General features: G+C 35.2%; 1 protein-coding gene across 2 annotated transcripts in view; it reads left to right on the plus strand.

The window, feature by feature from the left end:
* Positions 1–19006, plus strand: part of LOC118201129 (sn-1-specific diacylglycerol lipase ABHD11-like) — a 62617-nt gene that overhangs the window by 5457 nt on the left and 38154 nt on the right. For both annotated transcript variants that reach the window (XM_085813213.1, XM_085813214.1), the window contains exons 3-4: positions 4142–4315; positions 11164–11349. In XM_085813213.1, coding sequence (XP_085669339.1) covers positions 4142–4315; positions 11164–11349 — 360 coding nt within the window. The remainder of the gene's footprint in view (positions 1–4141; positions 4316–11163; positions 11350–19006) is intronic.

The raw sequence follows: 19006 nt of genomic DNA on the forward strand, positions 1-19006 counted from the left end.
ACAATTTTAATTACAATTCTAATTAAATTACTATTTAAATACAAAATTCGTAACGCTATTATCGGCGATTATTTAACGCTCAGATATGGTCGAGACTACTGTTTTGGAGATGAAATTTTTGACTACTTTGGAGGCGAGAATTTTGCATTTAGTTATGGCTTGTTGTAAACCTGCTGTTAATGATGTTCTATTTAAGTATCAGGAGATCTTAAAGGAAAATTTAAGGTGGGAAGTTTCAGACAAGCGTAAATGTTCGAGAAAGCCAGACATTCCAAACAGATATTTTATGTATGAATTAACGAGAGAGTATGAACGTTTTAGAGAATTTTTGATAGATTATGGATTATTGAAGAATGGAGTTTATTGTACAAAATGTAAGAGAACATGCGGGTTAATTAGTCAGAAAAAGTCCTCGAATGGTAGTATTTGGAGTTGCAAGAAGTATAAGGCTGAGAAATCGTTTAGGCTAGGATTTTGGTTCGCCTGTAGTAAGCTTATTTACAGAACATGGGAATTAACTAAGGGTATGGCTTATTATGATATTGAAGAGGATTTTGGCTTTTCTTCTCTGACTTAGCCAGAGTGGCGTCAATTCGTTAATGAATAAGTATTACATCATGTTGAATTGATGTCATATAAAATTGGTGGGGTAAGAGAAGTTGTGGAAATAGGCAAACCAAAATTTGGTAAAAGGAAGTACAACAGAGGAAATTATGTTGAAGGTCAGTGGGATTTTGGGGGTGTAGAGCGTGATTCGGGAAAGGTATTTTTGCTGGCTGTTCATGAGCGGAGTCAATAAACTGTAATTGCATTAATTAAACAATGGATAGAGCCAGGTACTACTAATATTTCGGATTGTTGGAAAGGTTTTAATCCCGATGTGTTGACCAAGGACGGATTTAATAATTCAACTGTTAATCATTCACTTAATTTTGTTGACCCAAGTACGGGCATTCACACCAATTCAGTGGAAAACACTTTGAGGCACGTAAAAACACGTTTTCTAACACATAATAGGCAAAATGAAACGTCTTTCTACTTGATTATGTATATGTTCAAAAACAGTTTCTATGAAAAAAAAATTGATTTGTGCAATGCATTTTTTGAGATTACAAGTCATGGAAAAATTTTACCTATAACCTTTAGAGTGTTTTCGTTTCTTAGGAAAAAAAAACATTAAAACCAAACCAAAATTACAATTATTAAAAAAAAAAAAATGGCAAAAAAAGTGTATAAAAAGAATCACAAAAAATAAAACAAAACAAAACAAAAAACAATCAACTCAGGAAAAGAAAGCTTAAAAGAATTCTTAAAATGTAGCAAAGGTAGTAAAAAATACCCAAAAATTTGTAATATTTTAATATAAGTGTATACATAAGCAACCATTATAACACTTTTTTAGATAGACGCTTATATTGCATACTGTGGAGTTGCACGTGAAACAGGGACATTGCCCTTTATAAGGTATTTCTCCTCCCTCTTCTTAGCATGCCTTCGTGGTGTAATGGTCAGCACGTTCGGGGCGTAGTCGAGAGGTTCGTGTCCCGCCGATTGCTCATTTTTCATCTTTTCTGCTATTAAAAACCCTAATGACTCTACACCCTCACTATGGAAACTGTGCATTAAATATGATTGCACAGGCTAATGGTTTCACGATATTATTTATTTTTTCTGGGGGATCTCGTAAAATTCTGTTTTTTTTCTTTTTATAGCCCATTAATTAGTTAAAATTATTTATTAAGGACGAAATATCTAGTCTTCGGCATTGCTTTTAAAATTACATCCTTTAACCTTAATCATTTTCATTAATCAAAGTCGTGTATAATAGTCGCAAATTTATTTTTATTACCCACGATTTCTGGTAAAAACAAGATGGTCACCATTTTTTGTATCACGGAGTTTCGTCGGGAATCTTGATGGTAACCATTTTACAAAACATGGTAGTATTTGAATAGCTTTAGTGCCAAAAAAATTCGCCAACTTTTGAAGGTGGGCTATACTGAAGCTGTTGACTCAGCGTAGAGTCCACAGCATATTTAATGGTTTATCGAGGTTAAAAGAAGCAACCGGGTTTAGTGAAGATTTAGATCTAATAATGTTAGAAACCCTCCAGTTACTGGAATTGAACCTCTCTCTAAAAACTCAAATCATTCTCTACGCAAAAAAAAAAAAAAAAAAAAAAAAAAAAAAAAAAAAAAAATTCCTTGCATTTTTAGCTATGTTTTAAATTCTTTCTAGTATCTGAAACATCTGAGTGTTGTGTGAGAGAGTAAGCAACTGAATCTTTGATGAACCTATAATTCAGGGAACGAATAACTACAAAAAAAATTATATAAATTTATGTAATTAAATAAAAAGAAATTTTATTAAACATAACGTAATGGAACGTTAAAAAAGAACAGGAAAAAAGTAGCCAGTACTGGAACAGCTATACAGGAAAATAGAAATACATCAAAAGGGTAGCGTAGCTATTTATAACACCAGTAGTCTCGAAACATTTGTCTCTAAATACGAGCTTTGACTCGAGTTACGAGCAATGAACCAGGCTGTTGGTATGCGTGGCACCATTTCCCGATCCGGCTCGACTCGGGGAATCCCATCGTCAGATCACTCGGTGTTCTTTGATCTACGAGTTTGTGCACTTGTGAGTTAATTGTTTATTACATTTAACCTGAAAATAATTATTTCACGTTGCCGAAACGATTGTTGCCTCAGATAGTGCTGCAAAGAAAAATAAGGAAGCCGTGGCCGTTGAAATTGAGAAAGAAATCATAGATAAATATAAGAGTATTGTAACAGTGACGGGATTGGCGAAGACTTAAGGAAGGAAGAAATTAAGAAACTTGATGTAGGCAAAGGAGTTATCGTTACTTCCAAGCACCGTCCAAAACTCCTAGAAGTTGTTGGTGTGGATTAAAGAGAACCAATTAATGGTATCGGAAGCTATCATAAAGATAAACTACGGTTACATTATTTACCAGTGTTATTTATAGAAAAATTTATTTTTATGTTGATATTTTTGGGAGTGTGGAATGGATTAAATGGATTTCCATTACTTTCAGTGGGGAAGTTTGTTTTTAGATACGAGAAATTCGCTGTACGAACTCAATGCTGTAATGAATTAAACTCGTATCTCGAGGTTCCACTGTATTCTATTTTACGATTGGGAAATGGTTGATGTTAGTATTTACTGAAGATGATATGGACTGCAATAGTGGAATTGAATATAAAAATGATGGTTGTTGTAAAAAGATATTATCTTTTTCAAAAGTAGTCTATAGAAAGAATAATTAATACAAAACAATTATTAAAATATGAGGCTGATATTTGAAGATATTTCTTGGAAACAATGACAAGTTTCTGTGTACTGCAGTCATGGAGTACATATACTGTTTTACACAAGCATGTAAGGATCACAAGCATGTACGTTTATTTTATTTTAAATCTTTACTATCACATCTTATTTTCTACTTCCGGCCAGAATTAAAAGCGTTAACTTATTTATGCAAAATTCGTCTGGCGAACGCCAAGTACTTAAGTTGTGGCTTTTTGCCAAGCGAGAGAGAGGAAGGAATTAGTCGAAGCAGGTCGCTTACCTTAGAAGTTTTACTCAGTTGCTGGTTGCCTTCCAGGCCAGAGGTTTAATCCTCTTGATAATTTTAAACGTATTGTAGTGTTAACAGTTCTCTGTACTACATACGGCTTCCTGTTAATGTAAGGCCAATCTTCCACGTTTATTATTTCAAAGTTAAGTTAGCGTTTAGTTATATTTTTATATTCTTACGTTTAGACCGCAAGTAGTGGGTCTTTGTATTCCGAAGTACGGAAGTTATTGTAAAGAGAGAAAAATAAAGGGTTTTGTATACCCTTCTTGTGTATCCTGTCTACTTCCCACAGTTATTGAACATAGCTTTAGTAAGCTCCCTGTTCCGAGTCAGGTCCTTGCATGTTCCCAAAGAAAGTAAGACGGAACATTGAACCTGATAAGCATACTATGAAACATAAGTCATTATATTCTGGTTTATTTTATATGCTCAAAATCTGAAGTAGAATAACATAAATTGATTTTGAAATCTTATCTGACATAGAAAAGCTTCGGAATTTCCAACTAAATCATTTTTTCTCTTTGATTTTTTACTAGGTGTATGCTCTTGGATTACGGAACCACGCAGAAAGCGAATGGTCTGACGAATTCACCTTACCAGCTCTTGTGGCGGATGTAGAAGAATTCATGAAATCTAAAGCTATTTCAAAAGCTAATATTGTTGGTCACAGTGTAGGTGGGAGAATTGCAATTGCTTTAGCTTTATATAAGGTTTGTAATTTTAAGCTAAAGTTTCTGAGCATAATTATTCTTATTCAACTTAATCATTCCTGAAAATTCCTTTAGAAAATTTATATTCCTTTAGAAAATTATACCTTAATTTTATTTTCATTCGCTTCAAGTAAAAGAATAAGCTACCTTGTATTATTAGCCTTTTAATTTTTTTATTTATATTTTATTTGCGTCTATTTTATTTACTTTTAAATAAAGGAAAGTGATGTATAAGTGAATAAATACCCTATTTTTCTGGTATGCAAGTCAGCGCGGATTATAAATAAACCCTTTGATTGCATCCGAAGATTCACTGAAATTAGATGCAACAATCAAATAATTTGCCTATCTGTATGTAAACTTATTCAGCAACAAACGACAAATTGAGGATGTTTTAGAAAATATGTTAAAACAAATATATCTTAAAGTTTTGGTTTGGTTTATGTGATTGTGGCAAAACCTCGAGGGCTATCTGCATAAGAGGAAGGATGCCTTGGGGAAGGACTTTCTAACGGAAAAACACTCTTATGTACGTTACGCATGGCGAAAACCACGAAAACGCGCATGCAGGCAGCCCGTTTGCGGGATTCGAGCCTCGGACCGAACGGCGTTGGATGAAATCAGAGGAGTTGTCTTAAGATGACTGGCAGAGCCAGTTCTTAAAAGGAAAATACTGCAAACTCAAAATTTTGTGTAGAAGTTCCGAATTAGCTGCATCATCAGCATTACGCAAGCAATGTGGCATAGATTAATCTAGAATGGCGCAGTTCAGAAAATTTATTATACTTTTTAGAACACCGGGAGGGAATACCCAAAATAAAAATGAGGAATTATGAAGCTCTCTCTAAATTAAATTATAAAACTGATTAAAGTGTTTTCATCTTACATATATACAATATTAGATAAAAATATGTACCGTATATACCCGCGTATAAGTCGACCCCCCACTTCGACATAAAAAATTCGTAGAAAATAAGAAACCCGCGTATAAGTCGACTCCCCCACTTCCGAAATCGATCGAGAAACTTCGAAATTTTTTTTTAAGTAATACATTTATTCAGAATCATATGAGAAAAAAAAGTAAATATACGATAAAAAATACCTTGGTAAATAAACAAAATCAAAATCCTTCAACGTCCGATTCATGGTCAGATTCGCCAAACATTTCATAGAACTCTTCTGTCGTCATTGGCTCGTCATCATACATATTTTCAGTCTCGAACTCTGCATTGTTACAATCACTACTAGAGCCTTCGTCGTCATTTTCACTTTCAAAAACAGCATCATCTTCCGTCCCGTCTAGTTCGTTGCTAATACAACATTTTTTAAATGATTTTATAATCATTTCAGAGAGTATTTCATTCCAAGCATTTTTAACCCACTGAGCAATTAATGTAATATCGGGATTTTTAATGTTGTCTCCCTTTGTAAATGTTGGTCGACCGGAACTAATCCACTCTGCCCAATATTTTCTAACATTTACATTGAAGGGCTTATTGAGGCAGACATCTAGGGGTTGAATGACGGATGTCAATCCTATGTCAATCCATGAATGAACAATAACTATTATAAAGACTTATACGTACGTAAAAACTACTTTTCCGAAAATTCTTTGGTTTAATCGAAACTTACTCTAGTTAAAGTATGAAACTCTGTGATTAGTTCGTCACATAATTTAAGTCATGAAATTACTTCAAGTAAGTGACTTATTTGATAAGTCGTCCAATTTGAGTGCGGGAAGACAACAACTGCATTATATAAAGAAATTTTTGAACTTCCGATTCTTTTAATTTTTTATGGCCCCGCGTATAAGTCGACCCCCCACTTTGAAGTCTTTTTTTTTGTCCAAAATATCTCGACTTATACGCGGGTATATACGGTAGATCTAAGACGCTATTTCCCTCGTTGTCTTCTTATTGCAGCAATATTAAAAAATGTAAATGTTTCTAAATAGACAAGATTAGACTGGCAAGCAAATTGTGGCCGCAAATGTCAATTGAAATAAAAATTAAGATTTAATCTCCCTCAACTGCCAAGTTTGCCGTTCTTTACGGGCTCAACATTTTATCATTCTACGCATTCGGGATCCTTCCTCTTCAACATTTATCTCCGTTCTAAGTTTCTACGTCAAACATTGTTACATCTTTTTCTCTTTTTATCACATCTATGCATATATGTATTATTATGATATGCAGAAAGTTTTAGCACTGCCGAATCGAGGTAGCCATGTTTTCCTTGTTTTTTTTTACCAACGTTTTATAATTTCACTAAAGTTTAAAATACACTCATGTCCATAAATTAAGGATAATGCAAAATCAGGCAAAGGAAGAGTTAGAAGCAAAACAAATTTGTCTTATTTGTAAAGCTTATTTATTAAACAAAAGGCAAAAGAGCAAAAAAGATGCCAAATGTTTGATATTATTAAAAAAATTAGCGATGGTTTCCCCTTGGAGCAAATTACAAAAAAAAATCTATTTACAAAAAACCAATATTACAGGGTTGGTATGATTGTTAATACATTGTATGTCTCCCAGACGATACAATACAGTCCGTACAACGCTTAGGCATGCTGAGAATCAAATTATCAATCTGATCTTGGGGAATATTACACCACTCAAAACTCAATGCTCTCCGAAGTTCCGGTAGACATGTAGGAGGAGGTTGACGGGCTGCAACTCGTCGGCTAAGCATATCCCACACGTGCTCTACCGGATTCAAGTCCGGTGAGAATGTTGGCCAATTCATACGGGTGATATCCTCCGATTGAAGGCATTCGCTTACGATGTTTGCACGGTGAGGTCGGGCGTTGTCATTCATAAACACAAATTGTGCGCCCATGGCGCCCCGAAACAAACGTACATGTTGTTCCAGAATGACGTCCCGATAGATTTGGCTTGTCATGGTTCCATTTTGAACATGCAGGTTAGTTCTGGAACCCAGAATAATTCCACTCCAAACGAGCACTCCTGCACCACCGTAACGGTGTCGTTCAATGATGTTTTCTTAGTGGTAACGGGTACCTGGCGCTCTCCTTATGAAAGTCCGGCGAGAATCAGACTGCAAGCTAAACCTGGACTCGTCGGAAAACATTACACAAGCCCACTGTTGCGTAGTCCACAATGCATGTTCTCAACTCCAGGCTAACCGCAGGCGACAGTGAGTTGCAGTAAGTGGAACGCATCTGACGAGTCTACGAGCATATAGACCAATCTGCCCTAAGCGTCTGTACACGGTCTGCCTTGAAATTGTCATACCAGTGGCTGAAGAGAGCTGACGAGACAGGTCTGAGGCTGTGCTCCGCCTGTTTCTTTTGGCAGTAACTGCCAAATACCGGTCCTCATTCGGCGTTGTAACTCTGGGGCGACCTGTGCTGTAACGTCTACTGACATTACCATCATCTTGGAATGGTGTCCGCCAATAACATCGCGGCAAAAACATCGCGGACGAGAACGTCGCGGAGAAAACAACGCAAGGCGAAAACGTCGTGCTACAAAACATCGTGGGAGAAAACATCGCAAAGAGAAAACATCGCAGTTCTAAAACATCGCGGTACAAAACATCGTCGTCGAAAATAAAGCGGTTCAAAAACTTCGCAGTTTAAAAACATCGTCGTCGAAAATATCGTTGTAAAAAATAAAGTATCTAGAAATCATCGCATGACGATAACATAGCAGGCATACTTTTTTTAGGTTTTGATAATTGTAAATGGATATTCCGATAATGATTTGTGAGCGCAAGATGTAAAGAAGGATAATTTTTACTTTCACATTTTTTTATTAACTAACAAATTTTTTTCTGAAAAAGTAAGAAGAAAACTTAAGCATAGAAAATTAAATGCATCTTATAGATTATACTTTTCATGAAAATTACCAGTAAGAACTTTATAAAAAATAATTTATTAATGGCCTTTGTTAGTTAACTATGTCGGTTTAAAATTCTATTAAGTGCTATTAGTTGCATTAATTTTCTATGCTTAAGCTTCCTTTTTATTTTCTCAGCAAAAATGTATTGATTAATAAAAAATATGAAAGTAAAAATTATCCTTCTTTCCATCTTGCCCACACAAATCATTACGGGAATATCTATTTACATTTATCAAAGCCTGAAAAAAGCATGTCTACGATGTTATCGTCATGCGATGATTTCTAGATACTTTATTTTTTACAACGATATTTTCGACGACGATGTTTTTAAACTGCGAAGTTTTTGAATCGCTTTATTTTCGACGACGATGTTTTGTACCACGATGTTTTAGAACTGCGATGTTTTCTCTTTGCGATGCTTTCTCCCACGATGTTTTGTAGCACGACTTGTGTTGTTTTCGCCTTGTGTTGTTTTCTCCGCGACGTTTTCGTCTGCAATGTTTTTGCCGCGATGTTTTCGGCTGTAACCTCTTGGAATCGTTGCCAAAGCCTGGAGATGACACTCTGGGCAATTCCAAGTTCGTCTGGTACTTCCAGTTGGGTACGCCCACATTCCAGACGGTCGATAATTCTACCAAATAAAAAATCATCCAAATGCATCCTTTGTGTCATAACTATTCGGTTATTGCACTGAAATGCTTATAAAGCGCCTGCGAACAATTTTACTTCTTTGTCTGTATTCCTTATATATCACGCTCTTACACTCTCGTCATTATGACGTACTATCGGTGTCATCTGGTTACTTCCTGAAATTTGCCTATGATTCTTGAAGATGTGTGTAGTGATTTTACAGGTGATATATTTATTTTAGAGTTCGATTTCCGCGTGACTCCGAATTATCCTTAATTAATGGACATGAGTGTACTTATTATGTGATTTATGTTTAAAAGTAAAATTTTGATTTATTTTTCCACTGAAGAATTTTAATTATTCACTTTCGGTTTCAATTCTTTAAACAAAATAGAATTCCCTTTATTTAAAGTACAAGATCTCATTGGATCTTTTTCCTTGCTTTGGGGAAGGGCCAGAATTTACGGGTGAACTACTATAATTAAAATATATTGAAATAGTCCATCGGCTAATTCGGGATACAGAAAAGCAAGGATTTTTGTAGAAGATAGATTTCAATTGATTTCAATGTTCCTTTCCCCCTGCTGAAGTGGCATTGAAGTTGGCTGAATTACTCCTCTGCTTTCCTCCTCTCTCTCCTCTCTTTTTTCTTTTAATTTCTTTAAAGATTTTTTTTTAAATTGGGCTTTGATTGTTTAAAAGTTTTGGTTTTTACATTTATTAAATTCTTTGTTGCATTTATTAGATTACTTGAAATTTATTAATTATGAATTTCAAAATTTTCGTCTTTGTGAAACGTTAGTTCTAAATTTCTTACTATATGTCTTTAATGATAATTTTTTGCTTTTTAAATAAATTGTATTGTAATTCTTTTTAGCGTTCGTACTAGAATTCATATTTTAATTTCTTTAATTTTGCAGCACAATGCGCAAAATGTTTGACCACATAGGTCTTTTATCGTTCGTTCTTTCTACTTTACTTTAAATTATATATATATATATATATATATATATTTCTTAATTTTCATTTCACACAGAGTTGCGAACTGTCCACTTTGCCTCAGATGACTAAAGGCATTCAAAAAAAATATTAAATTTTAAGAAAAGCACCTGAGCATAAAATTTAAAATTAGGCAATGAAAAAGTTAGTTTCGAGTTGGTTTTGAATACAACTTTATCGATCTTTAGGTAGATCAGGTACAGGTCTCTGTTCTTCAAGAGAGGAGAAAAGTTTTGCAAAAATGAATTTAAACTTTGTTACCTGTATTATTGGCAATGCTGCCAAAATTAGTATGTTATTGTGTAACTAATATGCTGGACTTGCTTAACGTCAGATTTGTGAACATATATTGCAAAAATAAGGTTTATTCAAAATTTACAAAAAGGTTGCCTTTTTACCTAATTATAATAACAAAGCATGTTAACTCAAATTAGTTTTACTAAATAATGAAATCCAGTCAGTCTGTTACGATTATTTACAATATCTTTATATATTTTTGAAAACATCTGTTTGCAATGACATATATATCACAGTTTCATCAGGATTGTTTCATTAAAATGATTTGATGCTGTTTTATGCTTCATCTCTGAGCCTAGTCATCAACTAATCATGGAATGGAATAAATTTTAAGACTCCAACTGATATCTTAAAACTAATTTTTCATATAAAAATTAAAATCCTATACTAAAATAATTGGCCTTTGCTCATTTATAACATTCCTAAGGACCTAAGGTCCAGTTTCATAAAGAAAAGGGAAATTCCCATTTTTTAACTACTGCACCAGTATCAAAGTTAGATTTAATCTTAGACAAAGCTACACTTAAATGTTAATATTTAAGAATTCATACATGTTTTTCCACCTGCTGAGTACATACAAAAATGAATTTTTCTGAAAACATTCAGCAGTAGGAAACAGAGGTAGAAAAACACTAATTCTTAAGTTAAATTCGAATGGGCTTTTTAACTATGCATTCGAATTTAGGAGTTTAAGCGATCAACAGGTGCAGGAAATTTATAGTATAATGGTACATTTTAATAGAAGTTTCTGTGGCTCACAGTAAACATTTTCAAGTTATGATTTTTGTTTTGAAAAAATTACATTGAAGGAAAGGATTTCTAATCAGAGTGAAAGGAAAAACGATAGCAAACGTTGCAGCCAACTAATGAGAGCTAGATATCAACAACATGTATTAACAAGTTAACTTAGAATTACTGTGAAATCGAAATTTGTGCAGAAAGATAATTTATGTGAATAATGAAAAAATGAGTGTCGCATTTACTTTTTATCTTTTCATTAATATTTGACCACTACTAATATTCACGAAACCTTGTCTTACACAAACATTATTATTGCAGCCAGAAGTCGTCGAAAAGTTGATAGTGGAGGATAGCCTTGTCACTGAGCCTCCAGATGATTTTCTTGAACAATTCTTAAAAACTTCAAAAGAATCAAGGAAAGAAATTTCCAAGCTGCCATGTTGCGTAGATGAAACGACAGCGTCAGACCTTGTCAGTCAATTTGTCTTACAATGCTTATCAAAGGTAAGAAATATGCAAAGTTTCTTAATATTAAGAATTAAAGATCTTCAAATGGAGAAAAGCTCTGATTTACTCGTCAACTTTCAAAAATATTTCTGTCGATTTTGTTGAAGACGGCGCGTTATAGATCGATAATTTCTGCGCAAAAACTCATCTAACCAATAAATAACACTGAAATTTATTAAAATTGAATTTATTAAATTTGATTTAATAATTTATGACTGCTTATGATATTATCTAGATGGTAAAGTAACTTCTAGATTTGAGATATATATTTTAATATCGAAAATTTATTAACTCTTTTACCGATATTTCGTTTAATAACTTTTAGTGTAACTTCAGATTCTTCTATCTAGACTTTTTTTTTAAATTTTTCTATCCTTTTTATTATTTATTCTCCCATCCAGCCTGGCTTTACTGTAGTTACTAGACCCCTCTCGATTGTCTAGTAATAAAGATTTGGTAGAAAGACGCGTGAGTAATATAAGAAGAAAATTATTAGATTCAAACCAAACTGAAGTTTATGAGGAAATATTTCATACTAGGCAGAAAGACTAAATTTTTGAAGAGTTTCCAAGAGCAAAATTACGTAAAGAGCACTATTTTCCCTGTGTTCAAAGAATCTAGCGAAACGACGCCGGAAAGGCAGATTTTTTTTATGCTTCGGTATATGGTAAAAAAAGCACCTTACCTTAAATGATTGCCTGGAAAAGGGTAACAACTTAATTATAGTTATACCATTGTTAAATCTTCTCTGGAAATAAATATCTTACTCCAGTAATGTCAAACGTCAGGAAATCTTTCTTGAAAATAGTTATAAGGAAATTAGCTACGGAAGTTTTGACTTTTAGGATTAAATTGGAATTTAAAAAACGACACACGTTCCTGTAGAGCTGACTCACAAAAGAGGAAATTATCGCCAGTAAACGAACGCTCCTTTCTTGCGCCCGTGAGTTGCTTGACTACATAATATTAACTTTCCTCGTTACCCTATACCCCAAGTTAATGTTGCAAGAATGCTGGAAATTACAATTAAATTAGGATCGAAAACTGCCTGAACATTTAGCAAATAAGTTTATGAAATGGGTAAAACAAATGGAGATGACATCTAATGCCTTCTAAATTCCTAGATGGATTACATTTGTTAGATCGCCCGACGAAGAAGTTAGTCTCCATGTTTTCTGCGATGTTAGCAACCACACCTAAGCTATCTGTATTTTTTAAGAGTGTGTAAACGCATTAGGATGTTTTTGAAAGCAGGCAAGATGAAAAACTAACAGCTCCTTCACCGGGAATCGAACCGTGGACCTCTTTAATACCGGCCCAGTTTTTAAACCACTACACCACGAAGGCTCGTTGAGAAGAAAGAGAAATCCATTATACACTCTCCCTTTTAAAGGGTGACTGGGGCTTTTAGGATACCCAATCGCCAAATCTTGGGTGAGGAGAATAATCAGCCAACACTTTTTTAACTTGTAGAGACATTAGGATTTTTTTTTGGATGCAGGCAAGATGAAAAATTAACAACGCCTTAGCCGGGAATCGAATCGCGGACCTCTGGAATTACCGACCCAGTGTGCAAACAACTACTCCACGAAGGCTCGTTAAGAAAGTGGGAAAAATACCTTATAAGTGAATAGCGAAAATCAGGTTTGCCTAAATTTTGTGCAAGCATGCATTGAAGTTGCACCTTTGAAAAACGTAACTATTCATCGTTTGAAATTATTTTCCTGCTTAATCGGAGCTCGCTTCAGAAATATAGTCATTTCTAATATAAATATACAATATTTGAGAACATTCTATTGTATTGACTCTACAACCCTGTTTAGCGAGACGTTTTATGATGATAGCGAGACGTTTGATTGAGAACTTTCGTTCGGAATCTCGTCCAAGAAATCAGAATACTTTTAAAAATATAAGACTAGGGACACATGTGTTTAGAGGTAAGTGCAGCCGACCTTCTATCTTCAGGCTTTTCAGTTAAACAGTTTTTGCAGTCAAAATAGTCGGAGTGCCACACATGGCTAAACATGGCTGTTAGAACAAGAATCGTCAGCCTCTAAAAACTCTGATTTGCCAGACGAAGTTCTAAATTCAGAAAAGCATTCAGTATTCATTGCTCTTAACAAAGATTCTAAATCTGGAAATTTGTATTATAAGTTCTTTTCATTTGGATGGAAAATTATAGATATGTTAGCTTAATTTTATTTTAACTTGCCAAAAACTAACTATCAATCTTACAAAAATTGGTCTGTTTCGGAAATTTCTAGAACTGAGATAGCTCTAGTGTTTTTGATTCAAAAGGAATCATTTAAAAAAAAGTGTAAAGGAGGACATAGTTAAAGACCTTAGACTGACAGTTTATTGTGATAGTCTGGTTAGTTTTAGAAGATCAGTAATATTACTGAAAAAGTAAAACGTATCTTTATTCTTCTTCGCGGTGGGCATCTGACGATGAACTCTTCCTATATACTCGAACAACGGAAGGCATTCATTCAGCAACGTCAATTCATTCAGGGGGCGTTCTTAATATAACAACAAATTTTATTAATATTTACAAAAGAATTTAAATAACAGAAGGGTATTAATTACAATTATGCTAAGCAATGCTCATGTCTGCGTCCGTTCACTAGTGAATCTCCTGCCTGCCTGAATTATTTCGATCTCCGATTCACTTCAGTGGAAGAAAGCTGCCAAGAGGTTCACTTAGCAGCACCATCCTCTCACCTTGAGTTCTGAAAGAACTCAACACATTGTCGCGCATGTCACAGCTGCAGTATATGAACAAGTTTCACAGTTGGTTCACTCCGAGTGCCTGAGACTTTAGGTAAGGATTCTAATTTCCCTTCCAGTAGAGCAAAACTATTAAGAGTTATCAGGCTTTCAAGCGCTATGAGGTATCTCAAAACAGAACCTTCTGACAGTTCTAATGGATAAACACATTGCATAGGACATGTGACAATGCAGGACTTTTTTTTTCACTTTTATAATTCTGATAGTACCATCTGTTGCATGTAAGGCTTCGACATTTCTTACTGTTGGTCATTGCAGACGCTTCAAATTATCAGGCTCCATGAATACCACATCATCATTAGAAATAGGTTTGGAAACCTTTTTAGAAAGATTAGAGTGTTTAGATATCCAAGATGTTCTAGTCGAAAGCTCTTTCTTAGATCTTCATATATTATCTGCAAGTACAGATGTCTGTTACACATATAAGAAGCACTAATGGTATAAATATCTGGTATTCCACTTTCTTTGTTCTCCTGTACCAACATCAGAGGAAACAGAACAATTAAGTAATTAAAATCTTCAGATAAGTATGTCAAATGCCGTGAGTTTATCAGGCATGTTAGTCTATTCAATTCTTTATAGGTGAGGGAAACTTGGCTTGATAATTTTTGCAAAATCTCTTTGACCATGCTGATTAATCGCTCCCACCAATCAGCCCTCTGACGAGGTGATGAAGGAAGTTCCCGTGTTATCTTCTTCAATTCAACCTCTATTTTCTTCCAGTCTATTTTGTAGAGTTTATTGCGAGCTTTCACAATATTGCTTCTATTACCGGAATAAAGAACATTCGTTCAACCTCTGCTGCTATAAATCTTCTCAGTGAGAGCAGGAAGGTTTCTGCTTTTAAAGATGTTATTAGCTCCACAAGGATTGCACGATATACGGAGCAAGTGAAAAATACTATATAGGAATCTGTTTTATCTATCAAATGCAGTGATATATAAAATAGATTCCTGCAGTGATAGATAAAACAGATGCAGTGATAGATAAAACAGATGCAGTGATAGATAAAACAGATGCAGTGATAGATAAAATAGTGATAGATAAAACAATGCAGATAAAATGCAGTGATAGATAAAACAGATTCGAAGTCATACGAACGTCACAGTATTCGAAGTCATTCGAAGTCAACGACGCTGCAGTATTCGAAGTCACAGGAAACCTGTGACTTCGAATACTGCAGCGTCGTTTACTCGGTCTTCAGGCAAGAAAGTAACTTTTGATTTTGGATGCGTCACAGTGAAACATCTACATCAAGCACAGGATAACTTGTCGAATCGTTTTGCGACTTTGTATAATCTAATAGTTTTCTCGAAGGTGATTGATTAATATTTGCAGCGGTGATTGCCCAAGTTCTTTATGTTTATATACGATAAGCGTATGAACAATTCTGTGCTTCGATTGACTGTAGTATTGGTAATCCAAAACTTTTCTTATCATTTTTACTGAAGATCTGCGTTAGTACTCTCATTAATCCCATTTTGTCAAGTATTGAACGAAAATACTTTATTCTCTGACTGTTGGCATCAATCATTTGCTGATCGCATCCAGAAATTCTTCCTGTTTGATAGCTCGTTAAGACGCTTAGTTTGGTTAATTTCTTTCCCTATTAGCTCATCAGACATGATGACGCTTTAGATTTCAGATTAAAGTAAAATCTAAAAATCCATGTAAGTATTCTATAAGAGTTTTCTGCAGGACTGAATTCTATGGAAGATATTGTTTTACGTTTCTACACTTACATGAATTTTCACTAAGCATTTTCTCATTTCTCGATTTTGATTTCGGCCATTGTTCGTGATTTCATGTTTACATGCTTCGGATCAATATATATTTTCTATTTTTCTTGACTTTGTTTTTCTCAAAGACAATCTAGATCTCTTCCTTTTGGATACGCGTCAAAACTGTTGTAGAATCTATCCAAAAGTGCATTTCAACATTTTACCATTGTAAACCAACTAAAACGGAACAGCATACTCTTGTTCCTATCATGCCATCTATTAATTTTAGACAACGAATAGTGACAGATTGATCAGGATCTACAATATCTATCGATAAGTATTTGGAAACCCATGCAAATTCTGATATCTTCGGTCCTGATATACGTTATGCCTTCCACCATTAAATATTATGGAAGAATCAGCATTGACATTAGTGGCATGCAAGATGCCATTACGTTCAGAGTTATCTTATTTCGAAAAAGATGTAATCGTCGAGCAACACAAAAAATGGCCGATCCTTAAGGGACATATCTAGTGAGCTGAATTATGCAAATTTGATAGTGGCCTATGTGTTTCAGAAGTGGAAGCTTAGCGGTGATTTTAAGAATGTGTTTCGAGTCAGTAGACTTGCGAAACTGGGAGATAGGGACTGACGGATGCTGTCCAGAGAAATTCGAAAGAACCGCGCCAAGCTGATGGCCCATATACTCCAGGAGTTTCAACAGGCAACCGGAAATGTTGTTTCGATGAATACAAGCCGTAAGAAAGCATGCTGCTTGGTTTTCATAGCCGTTCTGCTGCCCATAAGCCTTTGATCAAAGAGTCCAATCTCTCTGTTAATGTGGTGTAAAGCCCGCGAGTGTGGACACTTGTTCAGTGGAAACGAGTTCCCTGGAGCAACGAATCAAGATTCACCCTCTACAGAGCGGATGGCAAGGTCTGGGTCTGGCCTCTGCCTTGAGAGCAATTCCTGCCAGAATGCATTATGCCCTCCGAAAAGTTCGGCGGATGTGGAATTATGATCTGGGGGCGGGCAGCTTTCTCCTGGTGCGACCTGAACCCTTGGTCCAATTTCATGGTAAATTGAACACTGACGCCCACTGCACTATTTTTGATGACAATCTGCTTCCTATGTTGTGGCAGTTTTAGGGGTTGGACTCATGTTACTTTCAGGGTGATAGCGCCATCTGTCATCTTGCGATGTTCACCATGGATTGATATGATTACAATGGGTTAACCGAATGGACCTGCCCAAAGCCCAGTCCTGAACGCTATCGACAACCTCTAGGACGAGTTGGATCGCCTAATTAAGGGGTGCAACAACCGTCCAATATCGGCGAAGGAATTGACATGTCTTCTCTATGCCGAATGGAAGAAAATTCCAATAACCGTCATTCAAGCACTTGTGGAATGCATGCCTTGGAGGGTTGGCGCTGTAATTGCCGCTCTTGGAGGCTCTACCAACTATTGAATTTGAGTAAATTTCTTTTCTCTTTGCTGCAAGTAATTTTACATGTGTCTCGAATACCCAATGCCCAGTTTTAAAACACAAATAACATTATGATTTCTTCGATTATAATATTCCCTTATCATCTAATGCCATTTTTATGCAGTTCTACATGCTCGTGAATCATACTCCTTCCCGCAGAAAAGGTATGAGTATGGATATGGAGAAGTGCGGTAGACACCCATTGTTTAACCATTGGCTAGACAGATTGTTGTTTTTCGCAGAGATTCTGTGACGTTGGAAATTCCAACGGGAGTTGAATTTTGGCAGGCAGTGGACAGTGGCAATGGCAGACAGTAGACAGGCAGTGGAATTTCTAACGCCACAGTTTTGCGTTTCGTTAGCAGATGGCGGGGTAGAATGTTGGAATTCAGTTCCAAACACCAGGGCCGGATTTACGTATAAGCTACACAAGCTATAGCTTATGGCCCCCACTTTCTTGGGGTCCCCCAAAAATTAAAATATCATATAAATAGTATTAAAATATATTACAACAGACTTGTAAAGGGCCCCATATTTCAAATAGCTTAGGACCTTAATCTGGCTCTGCCAACACCCTGTGATACGGATTTTAGAAAGTTCGTTAAATCAGTCAGTTTATTTATTCATTAATTAATTTCACGCAAAACTAAGCTTGTTTCCTATATCCTAGTAATATGTTCAGGAAAACAAGATTCAGCGAGAAGGTATTTATCACATGGGATGTTCAATGTTTTGAGTGCTTTGAGATGAGTTTTAATTTTATATTGCAGATTGGCGAGCCGAGTAGCTTTTTGTTTCGGCTCAATGAATCCTTCAGTATTGAGCTCAACAATTCTCCCGAATGTATTTCTATGAGGAGATCATCTTACCGAATCGATCTTTTAGACCAGTGTTTCTTAAACCTTTCACAGTCGTGACCCCCTTTTATCACTGAGATTTTTTCGCGACCCACAGGACCCCATAATATTTACAAAAATTTTGTGCGACCCCATAAACATTGCGCAAATCAGACACACGCGTGTGAAAAACTGTCAATTTTTTCACCTGTGCTGTAATATACTATTGCAGTTTTAGGTCATTATCTTTAATTTCTAATATTAAGGCATAGAACAATGTGAAAATTTTAAATAAGTAACAGAAGAAATGACAGCGTCACGTGCAAAGCAAGTAAAATGAACGTTTCTATAAAAAGAATGTATCGAAACGTTTTCTTTTTTTCTTTGTCTGTATTGTCTTATCTTTATCTATTTTCAGATACATTGTGTAAAAATATTTAGTAATTGTAAAATTATTATAAGTTAAAGAAATATCAAAACTGCTAAATTTTGTGGCGACCCCCTGCTGCAGGTCCCGAGATCTCCTTGGGGCTCGCGACCCACAGTTTAAAAAATGCTGTTTTAGACATTCAAATATTAGATAATAATTGTCAATCGACAGAAGAAATCAACAAAATGTCTTGCCTGCCATCTTCAATAGCGGCTTGAAATAAATGTTGCATTTTATCTTCAGGTGGAATATATGGACCAACGTGAATTTTTTTAAACTCATCAAAAACTAACCATTTCTTAACATCACCACTAAAGGTTTTAAATGTAAGCTTTGGCAATTTAAACTTTCGGTTTGGAACTGTGGCATTGAGATTACTGTTATCTCCGGA

The sequence above is a fragment of the Stegodyphus dumicola genome, chromosome 3, assembly GCF_044657685.1.
Source record: "Stegodyphus dumicola isolate Sdum_Otavi_A_Nest chromosome 3, ASM4465768v1".
Classification (NCBI taxonomy): Eukaryota; Metazoa; Arthropoda; class Arachnida; order Araneae; family Eresidae; genus Stegodyphus; species Stegodyphus dumicola.